The sequence below is a fragment of the Balaenoptera physalus genome, assembly GCF_965194825.1.
Source record: "Balaenoptera physalus genome assembly, chromosome: 17".
NCBI classification, from domain to species: domain Eukaryota; kingdom Metazoa; phylum Chordata; class Mammalia; order Artiodactyla; family Balaenopteridae; genus Balaenoptera; species Balaenoptera physalus.
In genome coordinates this window covers 84,414,734-84,432,064 of record NC_138895.1, presented here as the reverse complement: position 1 = coordinate 84,432,064, position 17,331 = coordinate 84,414,734, and the positions used below count along the sequence as shown (strand labels likewise).

Genomic DNA, 17,331 nt, shown 5'->3' with positions numbered 1-17,331 from the left:
AGGTCCAATACCATACAAGTTACAGGTGTAGAATATAGTGATTCACAATTTTAAATCTTATACTCCACTTAACTTATTAGAAAATATTGGCTACATCCCCTGTGCTGTACAATATATCCTGTAGCTTATTTTATGCATAATAGTTTGTACCTCTTGATCCCCTACCCCTATACTGTCCCTCCCTCCTTCCCCCTCCCCACTAGTCACCACAAGCTGGTTCTCTATATCTGTGAACTGGTTTCTTTTTTGCTACAGTCACGAGTTTTTATTTCTTAGATTCTGCGGATGCGTGATAACATACAGGATGTGTCTTACTCTGTCTGACTTACTGCACTTAGCACAACGCCCTCCAAGTGCATCCATGTTGTTGCACATGGCAAAATTTCATTCTTTTTATGGCCGAGTAGCAAGTTCATTCGGGGTTTTCCGTAAGATGGCATGGAAAGTAGCTAACTAACTTTTTGGACACCCAATATGTGCCACATTGTCCTTATCCATTCATCTGTGGATGGACACTTAGGTTGCTTCCATGTCGCGGCTATTGTAAACAGTGGTTCTAACATCGTTTTGCATTAGCGTGTTTAGTTTTTCGGGTGTGTACCCAGGAGTGGAACCGCTGGGTCATTCTCCAACTTTTTCTCTTGGACACAGACTGTTAGCAACAGCATGGACCTGGGAGCAGGCGTCCCGGGTCGCGGGGACTGTGAAGTTCAGGCTTCAAGGAGAGGGCGGGTCCTTGCCTCCTCCAGGCGGTCCTGGCTGGCCTCACGCTGCAGTTGGCATTCCCGCCCCCAGGCGGCGGCCCGGAGGGCAGACATCCCGGCCAGCGGGTCCTGGGGCTCTGCGTGGGCGGGCAGGTGGGGCAGGGGCTGGGTCGCTGCTGGGGCCGGTTGCCTCCCCCAGCGCAGGGCAGAGGGAACAAGTCTGGGAACCTTCCTGGGGCGCAGGCTCCGTGCCTGGAGTGGGGATAGGAAGGACCGGGGATGAAGTGTGGAGAAGCCGGGACCCAGCACCCAGGGGAGGACGCAGGTTCTGCTTGGGAACGTCCTCCATATTCAGGGCCACCGTGCGCTGGCCTTGCCCAGTGACGCCTCTGACCCGCGTTCTTCTGCAGCCAACACCGGCGCGCCCTCACCAGGATAGGAGAACGTCAGGGCGGCGCTTCTCTCTCAGGCCCCTGGGCCTTGTGGGGCTGGGCTGGGCCCCTGCCCACAGCTGTGCCTCCGGGGAGACCTCCCGGCTTGCTGGGCCTCAGCACAGGAGGAAGTCTGCAGGGAGGGGCTGCCGGGCCCACGGGGCGGTGACATGGGGAGCAGGGCCCTGAGAAGCCTCTGGTGTCTTCATCAGTGAGGAGCCCTTGCAAGGAGGCTCTCCTGGCACCTGCACCTTGGATTCAAGGCCGGGCGGTCTGGGAGGCACCAGGACTTCAGCGCACGTACCGGAGCCTGTGGTGCCGGCGCCTCGGGGTGCAGCCGCCTCTGCAGTTCCTCGCGGCAGGGGGTCGGCTTTGGGCTGAGCTGTATCTCCAGCACCCTGCGGCAGAATGTGTAAGGACGGGGAAAGCTGGCACACGGCAAAGCCCCAACAGCCCCAAGGGCAGACCAGGAGAGGCCGGGAGGGGGCGCGGGGTGGAGGGCGCACAGGCAGGAACGGGCAGCAGGAGGCTGGCCAGAGTGGCCTGGGCCGATGCGCCAGCACACCAAGGGCAGGCTGCGTCTTCTCGGCCCAAGGACGGCTCTTACACCATTTGGGGCTGAGGCACGTCGTACATCTCAGCTTGACGAGGGGCCTTGGCGGTCCTGACTCACCACCCCAGCCGAATATTCCGCAAGGAAGCGTCAGGAGCGGGGAACGGATCAAAGTTGAATGACCAGTAACCCTCAGGTCATCAGCCACCTGCTAAACCCACACGTACCCTCCGTCCTGCCTCCAGAGCCTGCGCTGCGCTGGCCTCACCGTCCCACCCCCAAGTCAGGGTCAGGGCGCTGGGGCCCCTCTGGCACACCGGGTGGGACGGGGGGCCTTGGGAGTTGACAGAAGCCCCGGGCGTCACTCGCCTGTTGAGAAAATGGGAAGGGCGACGGTACTACCCAGCTCAGGGGAACGCTGCCAGGCATGGGTGGGAAGAGCCGGGGCCCCAGACCGTGGACCCCTCCGAGGCTTGGCTCTTAGTTTTGGCTCCGGCTGCGTGCTTGCTGGCCACGGTCCCCGGGAGAGGGGGAGGCCACAGCCACACCCCCGTCATCGACTCTGCCCACACCGGGAGCACGGGTTCCAGGGGAAAGGAGGGTGTGGGCCCCGAGCGCAGGCCCCGTGGGGAGGCGAGGACCTCCACCCTCCTGCCTGAGGAGGGGCTTGCAGGCCACCCCCCCAGTGACCCCGTCTTCTAGGTGTTCTCTGCTCCTCAGCTGGACCAGCAAGGCCAGCCAGACAGGGCCTCGGCCGCATCAGCGCCCTGGCAGTCCCAGTGCTCCCGCCTGTGGTGTCTTTGGATCCCCCTCTCTGCCCCCGTGAGACTGAAAGCCCCCCTTGGGAGACCCCCTTGCTAGCTCCTGCCTCCACTCCCTGGACCCAGCACAGGGCCCGGGGAAGAGTGAACAAAACACATGTGGCCTCAAGAAATTAGAGCAAAGCCCTCACCCCTGCTTCCCACTCTGGTCCTTGTAGAAAAGGGCTGAAAATACCCAAGGTCCCCTTTCATCCCTTGCTAAGATAAGGCACCTATCCATCTTGCTTCTTTCCCTCACTGGAGGGGGAGGGAGGCCTCTCGCCCTCACCCCCACCCCATCGGGTCCCTGCTCCAGACCCTGCCCCTGCTCTCAACAGCCACCCCCCAGCAGGCCTGCGTCACTGCCGGACTAGGCGCCCGTCCATCTCTTTCCTCCCCCCGCTGGAGGCCTCCAGCCCTGACCACTGCCCCGGGTTTCCTGGTCTGGCCCAGGGACAGTTTCTCCTCTGACGTGATCCAGTCGGCCGGTCCAGCAAGCCAGGCGAGATAAAAGGATGGGGCTGAAGGGGGCGGGGGCGCAGCAGGATGGCGCTGTGGGCAAAGGCCAGAGTGTGGGTGGCAGGGCCCTGGCTGTCCCTGCACAGGGCACGCACACTGGGCACCAGAGCCACTCCGGCCCCCAAGGCGGTGCTGCCCTTCGAAGCCATGCCCCGGTGTCCTGGCCACCAGTGGATGCGGGTACTGCAGATCTGGAGGGAGCAGGGCTCTGAGAACATACACCTGGACATGCATCAGACCTTCCAGGAGCTGGGGCCCATTTTCAGGTAAAGCTCTCCCTGCCCACCTGGCGAGAACACCCTAACTTTCTGTCCCTACTGGCAGCTGAATCCCTGCTGGGCACCTGGGGAGTGAGGGGAAGGGGCAGGGAGGGGGCTCAGCGGGGAAGGTCTGTGCCTTTGATGCTGCAGACTGGGGCCTTCGTGAGCACGGAGCCCTGCGTGGCTCGCGGCTGTGAGCACAGAATGCAGACTCCAGAGGAGGGGAGGCTTCAGTGAGGCGGCGGGAGGGACCGCCCGCTCCGGGCCAGCGGCAGGCTGGTTCTCCAGATGGGGCCCCGGGGAGGACACGGCGCCACGGCAGGGCTGGGAGCTTGTCCCACAGGTACGACGTGGGAGGGAGACACATGGTGTTTGTGATGCTGCCCGAGGACGTGGAGCGGCTGCAGCAGGTGGAGAGCCCTCACCCCCGGCGGATGTTCCTGGAGCCCTGGCTGGCCTACCGACAGGATCGTGGGCTCACGTGCGGCGTGTTCTTGCTGTGAGGGCGAGTGGGGATGCGGACGGAGGGGGCGGGCAGCCTGGGCGCAGAGAGGAGGCGAGCCAGGGAAGACCCCGAAGCACGCCTGCCCGGGAACCATCTGGGTGGGTGGAGAGAGGGTGACCACTGGCTCCGGATGCAGATCGTGCCCATGCCCTGCGGGGGGTCGTGTGTGCCCTGGGGCTGGGGAGGGGAGCCCGGCCCCTTCCTGCAGGGCCAGAGGAAGAAGGATGATGCCTGCCGTCAGGGAGCCCGGCACCTGCACAGGCCTCCGAGGGGCTTGCGTGTGGCTTGGACTTCTGCCCTGGTGCATCAGGGCCCCGTGGAGGGCCTGCAGGCAGCCCCCCGTTGGCACTGGGCTCTGTACTGTAGACAACTCCATGATCCCAAATTACTTCTCATCAACAGTTCCCTCTCCATAGCTTCTAGATGCTGGAGCTAGGAGAAAAAACTTGTCACAGCTATAGACCCAGATCAACAATCGTTTCCTGAAAGGACCAGACAGCAAATGTTTTCAGCTTTGTAAGCCTTCTGTATCTGTCACTACTACAAAAGATTGTCTTTGGCGGGGTGGAGGCAGGCATACAGGATAAGTAAATATATGATCGTCCCTGTGTTCCAACCAAGCTTTATTTACAGACACGGTTGGTGGATGGGGTTTGTCCCACAGGCTCCTGTTTGCCAACCGCTGCTATAGAAGGTCGGAGCAGCCTCATTAACAAACTAGGAACAATCAGCACATAAAACAGCAGACCCAGAGATGACCAGATACAGCTTTTTACAGGGTCACATATGACTCTACTTGGTTGAGTTCATGCCACGATATAACCCAGCATCAACAAGTCTCAAATGATTGACATTACGTAGGGGTCCTTCTCTATTGCAGTGAAATTAAGCTAGAAATCATTACTCAAAAGAGAACCAGGAGATTCCCAACTGCTTAGTAATCATTCAGGGCATTTCTAAACCAATTTCACAGACAACAAGCCCCAACAGAAATTGGGAAATAGTAAGGTCTAAACGATTATGACGTTATGACAAGTTAAAAGTGTGGGGAGGGCTTCCCTGGTGGCGCAGTGGTTGAGAGTCTGCCTGCCAATGCAGGGGACATGGGTTCGAGCCCTGGTCTGGGAGGATCCCACATGCCGCGGAGCAACTAAGCCCGTGAGCCACAACTACTGAGCCTGCGCATCTGGAGCCTGTGCTCCGCAACAAGAGAGGCCGCGATAGTGAGAGGCCCGCGCACCGCGATGAAGAGTGGCCCCCGCTTGCCGCAACTGGAGAAAGTCCTCGCGCAGAGACGAAGACCCAACACAGCCAAAAATAAATAAATAAATAAATAAAAACTAGTAAATTGGCCACATAAGATTTGAAAGAAAAAGCAACACAAGATTTAAAAAAAAAAAAAAAAAAAAAAAAAAAAAAAGTGTGGGGAAAGCAGCTGAAACAGTACTTAGTGCAAAATATATCCCATCACAGGCATCTAGTAGAAGAGAGAACATGGTGAAAATTTTCTCAGCTTCCATTTAAGATGTTAGAAAAAGAGTAGATGATCCACCCAGAGAAATGAGGAAGGGGGCTTCCCTGGTGGCGCAGTGGTTGAGAGTCTGCCTGCCAATTCAGGGGACACGGGTTCGAGCCCTGGTCTGGGAAGATCCCACATGCCGCGGAGCAACTGGTCCCGTGAGCCATAATTACTGAGCCTGCGCGTCTGGAGCCTGTGCTCCGCAACAAGAGAGGCCGCGATAGTGAGAGGCCCGCGCACCGCGATGAAGAGTGGCCCCCGCTTGCCGCAACTAGAGAAAGCCCTCGCACAGAAACGAAGACCCAACACAACCATAAATAAATAAATTAAAAAAAAAAAAAAAAGAAATGAGGAAGGAAATATAAAGAGGATAGCAGAAATGAACACAAGGTAAATTCACAAAGCCAAAGTTGGTTTTTTGGAAGGATTTATGGTATTGGTAAAACAGAAGAAGAGATCACAAAGAAGAAAAATAAAATTCTCATTGCCAATATCAGAAATGGAAAGGGAGGCATCAGTCAGCCCTCACAGACCTTATAAAGAAAATAGGGGCTGTTATGAGTAGGCTCCTGTGAAAAATGTGAGATTCCTGATGAAATGGGGAAAAACTTAAAAAACACTGTTAACCGTAACTGCCTCCCAATGAGATTGGGAGGCTGAAGTGTCCATCATGCTTTCCAAAAAACCTACGAACCAGAGATTGCTTCCCTGGCAAATACCGCACTAGTTTCATGGGAGAAATCACCCCAATCTTCCACAGACCTCTCCAGATAACAAACAGGGAGGGGCTGCTCCCCAGCACATTTACCATAGCAGCTTAAGCCTAACGCAAAACCCGAGAAAGACAGTGGAAGAGTGGGAAATCTCTGACCATCATCTCTTATGACTAGAGATGCAAAGGTACTAACCAAACCCTAGCCAATAAAATCCTTACCTATGTGAGCTGCAGGGCCTCCAGTGCATACGTATGCTGGATGGGGCCCTGGAACTGGACACGAACATTGAGGGGAAATGAATGAACTCTGAATAGAAGTGTGGAGTTGAGTTAATAAGAATTTATTAATATTCATCATTTGGGACTAATGTACCATCGAAGTGGAAGTGATGGCAGACAAGAGGTGAGTGATTACAGAATTGCATTGTGGCTTACAGTTTGAAACCTACTAGTTCAATTCACCACATTAACAAAGAAAATAGGAAACATCATAGAATGTTGATCAACATGCAGAAATTTTTATGTTAAAATCCAACACCCTTTCCCAGTTAAGAAGAAAAGTGTAAGGAAATGGAAGCAGAAGGGAATTTTATCTCATAGAAATTATGATATTTCAGTAGAAGGGTGGGAGGATTTTCCTGAGTCAAAATAGGGTGCAGATGCCTGCCATCACCACCTCTGCTCCCCACGGAACCAAGTTCATGGTCGGTTCAGTTAGGCCAGAGGAACAAACAAAACACATGGTGATTGGAAAGACAGGAATTACACTGCTAGTAGTCACCAAAGACCACAGGCTTTGGAAAAAACAAGTGAATTTAGCACGGGCCCTGGGTACAAGGTCAGTATTCAACAATGAATTTAAAAAATCAATTGTGGGGACTTCCCTGGTGGTGCAGGGGTTAAGAATCCACGTGCCAATGCAGGGAACATGGGTTTGATCCCTGGTCCAGGAAGATCCCACATGCTGCGGAGCAACTAAGCCTGTGCACCGCAACTACTGAGCCCACGTGCCCTAGAGCCCTCGCGACTTAACGACTGAGCCCACACACCACAACTACTGAAGCCAGTGTGCCTAGAGCCCGTGCTCCATAACAAGAGAAGTCACCCCATGTGAAGCCCATGCACAGCAAGGAAGAGTAGCTCCCGCTCGCTGCAACCAGAAAAACCCCTCACGCAGCAACGAACACCCAAGGCAGCCAAAAAAAATGATATAAATAAATAAATAAGTAAATAAGTAAATAAATAAATAAATACAAATAATAAAATAAAAATCAATTGTATTTCTATACACCAAGGACTGACCAACTGAAAGTGAAATTTACAAAGAGCACAAAAATATCACTACCTAGGAAGAAATCCAACTAGATTTGTGAAAGATTTCCACACTGCAACTACAAAAACACTTTTGAAGTTAAATCAATAGAAGGATACACCAAGCTCATGGATGGTGAGTCCCAATATAGTAAAGATTAATCTACAAAATCAATGAAATTGCAGTCAGAGTCTTAGGAGGTGGTGTGTGTGTGTGTGTGTGTGTGTGTGTGTGTGTGTCTGTGAAGCTGATTCCAAATGTTCAAGTGCTTATGGAAATGGAAAGGGCTAGGAATAGCCAAGGCAAGCTAGTGGGAGAAGAAAAATGCTAGAGAACTTGCACTCTCAACTACCAAGAGCATTTATATCATCTCATTTATGAAGACAGTGTGGGGTGGGCTCAGGATTGAAAAATAGACCAACAGAGAAGAAAAGCAAAGTCAGAAAGCACATATATCCAGTGACAGGCTTTCTGACGAAGCCGACCCTGCCCTGGAGTGGGGATAGACTCTTGATTGCCTTGACGAGTGGTGGATACACGAGATAACATACTTGGTATTCACACCATGCAAAAGAAGCAGGTTCGGGACATTTGTGGATCACAATAAATACTCAAAAATGAAGTTGTTAAAACAGAAAATGTAGAAGGCTATCTTTATGTCCCTTGGAAAATTAAGAATTTTCAAAACTGAGCAAAATACTGCTGGTCACATAAGAAAAAATAACTGGCATTATGTAAAAATTCACAACGTCTGCCCCTGAGAAGGTACTGATAAGACAGTAAAAATGCACACCATAGATGAGGAGAAAGCACTTCAAACACATATTTGCTAAACGACTCGTATTCAGAATATAGAATGAACTTCTTCCTACCAGTCAGTAACTAAAATAGCAGATCATCCAATAGAAATTTGAGCAAAGTGCATGAAGGCAGTTTACCAGATATGAAATTTGTATGGGTAATAAGTATAAGAAAAGTTGTTGAACACGATTCCTCTTGGTGGAAATGCAACTTGAAACAAGAATACGATGACCCCGACGGGAATGACTAAACATTCAAAGACGACCACACCATGTGTTGGCGAGATTTTGAAGTGTGCGGGATCGTGGGGAGTATAAGCAGGTACACTCTGCGGAAATCTCTTCAACAGCCTCTGCCAAAGCTGTACTCAAGCACGTCAAAGACCCGGCATTACCACTTCTGGGTACGGAGCTCCTGAAACACTTTGGTTTTAGCATTTGACCCTTTTTTCCCTCATTAGGCATCATCTCACCATAGACAAAAATATCTTGCCACTTTAAGGAGCAGAGATGGGGCATTTTAATAAAAGCAAAACAGTCACAGGGCAGAGTCTACGTGCCCCCTGAGAGAGTGGCGCCAGGTCTGCTCAGACCCCGGGTACCCGAGGCACCTGAGCCTGCATCCTCCCAGTTTTCAGGTGGGGACGACGGAAGCAGACAGGGTGCCTGGAGATGCGGTGGTATGTGGGCTGTCGGGGCCTGCCATAGAGACTGTGTCCAGCGCCCCGCGTGGCTCAGAAAGACACGCCCTGCGCGACTCGAGCTGCCTCTCAAGGTGGCGCCAGGCTGCCTACAAGGGACGGAACATTTCCCCAGATGCTGGCATCTGAGAAGGGCGAGGGGCCTGAAGGCCAGCTGGTGACTGCCTTGAAATGGCAGGGAGAGACGTCCGGGGTGCTGCTGTCACTCTCCATGCCCCCATGGCCGGTATCGGGAGAAGGCGTGGACGGAACAGAAAATCAGACCGTCGTTGCTCTCCTCCTCCTCCTTCTCCTTTAACTCAATACCTGAATTGAAGTGACTGAGATAAAATTCACAGAACATCAAATTCATCATTTTAAAAGTGTGTACTTCAGGGTCTTTTAGCACCTTCCCAGTGTCGTGTAACCATCACCACTGTGTAATGCCAGAATATTTCACACCCAAAGAAGCCCCACGTCAAGCAAGCAGCTCCTGCCCATCTCCACAGGCCTTGGCAACCACTGATCTGCCTTCGGTCTCTGTGGATTTGCCTGTGCTGGGTCTCTCCGGCAGGGTTCTCCAGAGAAACAGAACCCACAGGAGACATAAATCGACGTCGTGAGAGAGGAGGGGACGGAGGGAGGGATCAGCGGACAGAGAAAGAGAAGGCATTGGAAGGAGACAACTATTTTCAGGAATTGGTTCACACACTTGTAGGTGCTGGCAGGTCTAAAATCTGTAGGGCAGGCTGCCACGTTAGAAATTCAGCTAAGAACTATGTTGCAGCCTTGAGTCTGAATTCCGCAAGGCTGTGGGCAAGAAACTCAGGCAGGGTGTCTGTGCTGTAGTCTTTCAAGGAGAATTTCTTCTACTTGGGGAACCTGGGTCTTTGCTCTTAAGGCCTTCCACGGATTGGATGAGGCCCACCCACATTATGGGGGATAATCTGCTGTACTCAAAGTCTCCTGATGAAAGAGCTAATCGCATTAAAAAATATCTTCAGAGCAACATCGAGATTGGTGTTTGGCCAGTGAACTGGACACCATAGCTTAGCTACGCTGAGACGTGAAATCACCCGTCACTCTGGATATTCCGCACAAAAGGTATCGTACGATATATGGCCTTTTGTGTCTGGCTTCTTTCACTGGGCATAATATTTGAAGGTTCATCCCTGTTGTAGCATGTGTTGTTACCTTGTTTGTTTGTTTGTTTATTTAGATAGCTTTACTGACATGTAATTCACATACCATGCCATTCACTCATGTAATGTATAGAATTCAATAATTGTTAGTATATTCATAGCTATGTCAACCATCACCATAGTCCATTTTAGAATATTTACCTCACTTTGAAAAGAAATCCCATACCTATTCGTGATTATCCCTTTACACTGCCCAGGCTCAACCCCCCATCACTAGGCAACCACAAATGTACTTTCTGTCCCTATAGACTTCCCTGTTCTGGACATTTTCCGTGAAGGGAATCATATAACCCGGAGTCGATTGTGATTGGCTTCCTTAACTTGCCTTAGAGCTTTCAAGGTTCATCCATGTTGTGGTGTGTTTCAGTACTTCCTTTTCCTGGCTAAATAATATTCCATTGTGTGGTTGTGCCTCATTTTGTTTATCCGTTGATCAGCTGAAAGACATTTGGCTTGTTTCCACCTTTGGTCATTATGGACAATGCTGCTACCAGCATACATGTGAACATCTTTTCTGTGGACATAGGTTTTTAATTCTCTTGGGTGTATGCCTAGTAGTGGAGTTGTTGGGTCCTGCGATCACTCTCTAACCATTGGAAGAACTATCAGGCTATTCCCACAGTGGCTGCACCATTTTACGTCCCCACCAGCAGTGCATGAGGGTTCTGGTTTCTCCACATCCTCACCAGCACTTGTCATTTTCTGATTTTTTGATTCTAGCCATCCCAGTGGGTATGCGGTAGCACCCCTCTGTGGTTTGATTTGCGTTTCCCTGACGGCTCATGAGGTTGAGCACGTTTTCATGTGTGTGTGGGTCATTTGTGAGTGCATCTTCCTTGTAGAAATGTCCATTCAACTGATTTGCCCAACTTTAAATTGGGTTGTCTTTTTTTTTTTTTTTCCCCCCCGAGCAGCATGTGGGATCTTAGCTCCCTGACCGGGGATCGAACCCTCGCCCCCTGCTGTGGAAGCGCAGAGTCTTAACCACTGGACCACCAGGGAAGTCCCGTGGATTGTCCTTTTATGACAGAGTTTTGAGTGTTCTTTATACATTCAGAAAACAAGTATCTTATCAGACATATGATTTGGAAATACTTTCTCCCATTTTGTGGCTTGTCTTTTCACTCTCTTGGAAGTGTCCTTTGAAGACCAAACATTTTTAACTTTGATGAAGTCCAAATTATCTAGCTTTTCTTTTGGCGCTCATGCCCTTGCTGTCATATTTAAGAATATTTTGCCAAAACCAGGATCATGAAGAATTACCTTTATGTTTTCTTCTAAGATTTTTACGGTGTTAGCTCGTATGATTAGATCTTTTGTGCATTTGAATTAGTTTTTGTGTAAGGTCTGAGTGAGGTAAAGGTCCAATTTCATTTTCTCCCACGTGGCTATAAAGTTGTCCCAACATCATTCCTTGAAAATATATGCTCCCCAGTGGATAATCTTGGCACCTTTGTAAAAAATCAAGTGACCACAGATGTATCACTTCATTTTTGAACACTCAGTTCTCCTCCATGGGTCTGTCTGTCTATCCTTGTGCCAGTACCACCCTGTCTTGATGATTGTGGCTTTGTAGTAAGGTTAGAAATCGGGAAGCTTGAGTCCTACCTTGTCCTTCTTTTTAAAGATTACATTGGCTACATGGGTTCCTTGCATTCCATGTGAATTTTAGAATCAGCTCGGCACTTTCTACAAAGTCAGCTGGAATTTTCATAGGGGTTGCATCACATCCGGAGACCAATATGAGGAGTATTGTCATCATAGCAAGATACCAGCTTCTGACCCATGGATACAGGATGCTTTCCAACTCTACAGATCTTCTTTCATTTCTTTGACGGTGCTTTGTGGTTTTCCGAGTATAGAGTTTGAACATCTTTTGCTGAACTCATTCCTAGGTGTTTCACGTTCCTGCAAATGGAATGGGTTTCTTAATTTTATTTTCAGATTCGCCCTTACAAATGAAGAGAGATACGATAGATTTTTGTATCATGCACGTGTATCTTGAAGTATTGCTGAACTACTTTATTAGATATAATAGTTTTAAGATGATTTCCTTAGGATAGTCTATATACAAGATCATATGACCTGTGAATCGAGATAGTTTTCCTTCGTCCTCTGCAATCTGGATGACTTCTGCTTACTGCCTAACTGCTCTGGCTAGAACCTCCAGGACCACGCTGAGTAGGAGTGGTGAAAGCAGACATCCTTCTCCCTGATCTTAGGAGGAAAGCAGCCAGTTTTTCACTGTGAAGCATGATGTTAGCTGTGGGTTTTCCATAGGTGCCCTCTATCTACTCCTAGTTTGTTCCGTATTTCTTACCACGATGACGGTGTTGAATTTCGTTAAGTGCTCTTTCTGTGTCTCTTGAGTTGGGGAGAACGTGAATTTTCTTTTCTATTCTACTGACGGGGCTATTGCCCTCTTACAACTAATTGACCTTTGGATATGAAACCAACCTTTTATTCCTGGGATGAATTCCCCTGGTTCAGAATGTCTACTTCTTTCTATATGTTGCTGAATTTGGTTTGCTAGTCATTTGATGAGGATTCTTGAAGGAGGTGGGGAGGGGGGTGAGCCTGAGCGGGCCCTGGAGAACGCAGGGGACATGCAAAACGCCAGGCGAGGGGCTCTGGGTCCTTCTCCATCCCCAAGGTGTCAGCTAACTGGGGGACGTCCTTGCAGCAGAGCTCCCCTGCAACGGCGGCTTTCGCATCCACTCTGTGTCTGCCCACTCATCGCCCTGCCTGGCACGCCCTCCACTTTGCTGGCCCAGCCCCGCCAGGCCTGGTCTGGGGCAGAGGACGAGTACTTTCTCTAGTGGCTGAGGCCACGACCCAGGGCTCCCTCCTCGGGTGACAGCTTCCTGGATCCCTGCCTGTGCGGCCGTGGTGAGCCTTTGACTCCGTGCCCCAGCCGCCTCCCATAAAGTGGAGAGAATCGTGGTGCCTGTGAAGGGGACCAGACAAGTCAGTGTTTGCAAAGCGCTCAGAGCTGTTTCTGGCACAGAGCACGTGCCATGTGTTTACCAGTAAGTGGGCAAGAAGCTGTTCTCCAGCTCGGGAAGGCACTCCCATCAAACGCCTGGGTGGGGTGAGAGGGACATTTCTTACTTAGTACTTTTCATCCCTTTGCTGCACTGGATTCTGAGTTCCATATCAGAGCTAGGTGGGCGCCAGGGCTCCGGTCTCTAGAAGAGAGCGCTGGTCACCCTGGTTGAAACCTACCCCAATGCGGACAGAGTGGTGGCCACACGATGAGGTCCCCAGAGGTTGTTTGTGTCACCTCTGCTGCCACGCCCTGACCACTGCGCCAGTGCGGACAGGCCCTTCTTGCCTCCCCAGATGGGGGTCACCTCCTGGGGGACTGTGAGGACACCGTGTTCTCCTGGACTGAGGCCAGTGCCCTGTCTGGACCGTTCTGGAACCCCAGGGCCCCTTGTGCTCATCTGGCTTCCTGTGATTGGGGTTCACTGCTCCCCAAACGGATGGCGGCTGATTCATGAGTGCCTTTCCCTCCTGCCACAAGAATCAGCCTTACTCCCTCTGGAATCTTCTCTGGTGACTAGGCAAGGCCCTGCCAGGCGCCTCACCTCAGCAGAGACCAGGTCAGTGGCTGCCCACCTCTGTGGCTTCGACCCGACGATGTCCGCCACGAGGGGTTTGGTCAGGCTCCCAGGCACCTGTGTCACGCGAGGCGTGCTGCCCGGCGTCCCGCGGGGTGCGGGCGCCCTCTTTCCAGGCAGCTCTGGGCTTCGGCCCTGGCTGCTCCCGCAGACCTCACGGGAAGGAGGGCCTGAGGATTGGAGGCGATGGCTGTGCAGCGGGTGTTGGAAGGAGGAGCACCAGACCCGTGACAGGGACCATCGGGAGGCCCCACGCGGCGCGAGGAGCCACAGGCGCAGGTGCCTGGATGGAGGCGCTGTGGGCGGTGACTGTCTCTGTCACCCGAGACTCTGTTACCGGTGGTCGCCGGGCGTGACCACAGCACGGCGCCCTGAGTGTCGTGCGGGGCGTGCGTGCGGGGCTCTCCTCGCGTGGGTGGGTGCTAGCCAGGCTCAGCCTTTGGTGGGGGGGGTGTTAGTCCTGTTGGCAGCAGCCCCTTTGCTGGGGGCCTGGGGTGCCCGGATGCTTGTTACTTCAGCTACTGAGGCCCTGGCGGAATGCTGGCCGCTCGGCCTCTTCCCCACCGAACTCCAGAGTCCGTCCCAGCTGGGGCCTGGAGTCCTTCAGGCTGTCTAGCTGGGGTTGGCTTCCCCAGGGCTGTTCCTCCTCACGCCCCCTGACCTCTGACCCTCGCTCCCCTGGCAGGAGTCCTCTCCCCTGCCTGGCGTTCTGGGCGAGCCCGGGCGGAGCTCAGGCCCTGCAGTCACAGGGATGAGGGTTCCCATCCCCACCGACCCGCGGATTAGCCCTGAACCCTCGGACAAAGACCCTTGTTCTCTGGGCCCCATTTTCTGATGGACGAGATGGGACGGTGACAGATCCTCACTCACAGCCGCGTCTGGATGGGACAGATACAAAATGTGGATCTGGTAACGTGTAAGTGCTCCAGATTGCTAGTGGCTGATACGTTAAAGCCACACTAGTGTGACTATGCCGTCATTATTCCTGTAGCGTCCTTGCAGATTTAGGAGTGATCTGGAGGATTAGAAGGAGTTCCACGGCTTTTCCAAGCTCGCACAGCTGTCGCTAAAACGGCCACTCAGGCTCCTGAGTCTCCCCAGCAGGGAAGCCCGAGGCTGAGGGCGCCTGGCCCTGTCCAGGAGCGTCCGGTGCTGGAGATAAAGGGCCTCGGCACATGCTGAGGGTTCAGAGGGGCTGGTTCTGAAAGCTGAGGAAGAGCGCACATCACAGCAGGGAAGCGACTCTGGAATGCTCTAAGTACTTCAGTGCTAAGTCCTGGGGGGCGCATACACCCGCGCCCACAGGATCTGTGCCCTTGGGCCTCTCCACAGTCAGCGATTAATCGAATGTAGCCATGCGTTGTCAGCTGCTGGGCTCACACTCCCACTTTAAATCCCGCATCTTCTCTCTAGGGTCCGCGTTCCTTCCGTTGAAGCAAATTCCGGGTAGCTCTTTTGGTGAAGGTGTGTGACTAGCGAACTGCTTTTGTCACTCGCCTTTTCTTTGAAAATGTTTCACTTAGCCGGTATTCGTGAATGGACATTAAACGAATTTAAATCCGCTGTGGATGGCCATTTTCCCTACACCCACGAGTGTATTGTTCTGATCTAACGGTGTTGTCGTGACAAATCTACTGGACGCTTGTCTTTGATTTCCAGAGGCTTTCTGATAGTTCTCCTCACTGTTAATGTGCTGCTTAAAACACAGTAGAATATAGGTTTATACTATGGTTGTGTGTCTGTCTGGGGCTGTGGGTGTATCTGCAAGAATGTGTGAGCCCATCCGCATCCTGGTGTAACTCTGGGACTCGCCTTTTTCGTTAACACCTGGTGAACACCATCCTATACAAATGCTTGCACATGGACCTCACTTTTTCATTTCACTGATGGTTAGGCTTCTAATGAACAGACACACCGAAAGTTAGCAATCCTTTTACTGAAAGAAAATTACATTGTGTCCATTTTTGACATTATGAGAATTATTGAAATAAATATCCATTTCTATAGTTTAGACTCATAGGATATAATCCCACTGAGGTCTTGTCTTTCTCACTACCATATAGCACAGTGCCTGACACGTAGAAGGTCCCAGTAAGTATGTGTTAAGTGGTGAATGAAAGGGGGTACAGCCATTTTAAACTTTGGCTAGCAATCCTACCATTGTCCCACATTCTACCAAGCGCATACAACCACCAACCAGTAATTCTAGGACCTCTCCTGCAAGGCAGGCAACTCGTTCCACAAGGAAGCTGAAAAACATTTTGCAGAGATTTGAATTGACAATTATGGGGATGCCTGGTCCTCCCCCGGGGCAGCCGCAGACGGAGAGCCTCCAGACACCGACTGCCTATTTAAATGTGCCACTGAAGGTCTTCAGGTTCGAGCAAAGGGACGGAGCCGATACTCTGAAAATCCTCCCACTCCAGCAGCTCTACAGAATCAAAAACATGTCAAGAGTGCATTTCTGGGCTGGCAGAAAGGACAGGACCTCTTCAGGATCCTGAAACAAGGAGAGACCTGGGCCAGGGAGGAGGGAGCACAGAAACCAGTACAGCAGCCACTAGGGGAGGGCTGGGCACAAGTCACCAAGTCTAGTGATCTGGTGGCCCCAATTAGAGGGGGGAAAGGACGAGAGGCGTAGGACACAAGTAAGATTAGAAACTGTGATCAGAACCCCACGGAAAGGCAAGACTTTTAAAACACTACAACAACACTGAAAATGCAGCCTGGAAACCTGCCGTCCAGCACTATGGGGAGGCGAGGAAGAAGTCTAGCTTCCTAAGGCTGGGATGGAGGACGGTACGTGCTCCCCCCGAGAACTGAGAAAAGGCCCCCACGCTGGTTTAGGATTTATGTTACTCATGACTCAGAGGAAACCCCAGCCTGCGTAATTAATACAAAGAGTGGCCCTGGGAAAGCGATAACCCTTGGGCGACTGGAGGACACAGCCTCAAGCCAGGCCCCAGCGGCACACGGACCATGGAAGATGTTCCAGGTCTTGGCATCGGGCTTCTTAAAGGCAATACTATTTCTACCTTGAAAGATGTGAAGAGGCATAAGAATTATGACGATTACACAGTAGACTGCTGAGATAACCTGGAAGACTTTTAGAAAGAGCCAGATGGACACTCACACTGGAAAGGCATGGGAAATTCCAAGCAGGATAAAGAAAAAGAGACTCCTACATAGGCTTGATACGGGAAAACTGGAGAAACACGGAAAACCAAGAGATGATCTTGAAAGCATCCAGAGATGCTTTAAATTGGAGGTTGTCTCCAAGATGTGCATGATCACTCCCAAGCCAAGGTCCTTCAACGGGAAGGAGATGCACTGAGGGCCTTAGAGATGGGATTGGCATCCTGGCTTCGGTGGTACCCCTGCCAAGGATGCGCTGTGAGACTCTAGCAGGTGAATGAACTCAGTTTCATCGCCTGCAAAATGGGGATGAGCACAGTGGGTGCCTCTTAGGGCTGCTGTGAAGATCAAGCAAACACACGTGCCAAACTTCACAGAATGACACACCTTCACCCCAGGGTAATGAGGTTTTCATTCCATTCCTGCCATCACACACCCTCCACTCTCCACAGAGCAGGGCCACAAACAAGGAGACAACTTCTGAGCAGTGGGAGAAGAAATCCCCATTTATTCAGTGCCGGTCGAGCCAGAGAGCTGGGCACTTCCCGAGCACCAGTCTCCCTGCGTGGCCTT

General features: G+C 51.7%; 1 protein-coding gene across 2 annotated transcripts in view; it reads left to right on the top strand.

Annotated features, from left to right (window-relative positions):
• LOC309646760 (cytochrome P450 11B1, mitochondrial-like) overlaps positions 1-5,185 on the top strand; it is a 37,025-nt gene extending 31,840 nt beyond the window's left edge. For both annotated transcript variants that reach the window (XM_082433329.1, XM_082433330.1), the window contains exons 2-3: positions 3,094-3,273; positions 3,611-5,185. In XM_082433329.1, coding sequence (XP_082289455.1) covers positions 3,094-3,273; positions 3,611-3,770 — 340 coding nt within the window. In that variant the 3' untranslated portion in view covers positions 3,771-5,185. The remainder of the gene's footprint in view (positions 1-3,093; positions 3,274-3,610) is intronic.
• The last annotated feature ends 12,146 nt before the right edge of the window (positions 5,186-17,331 follow it).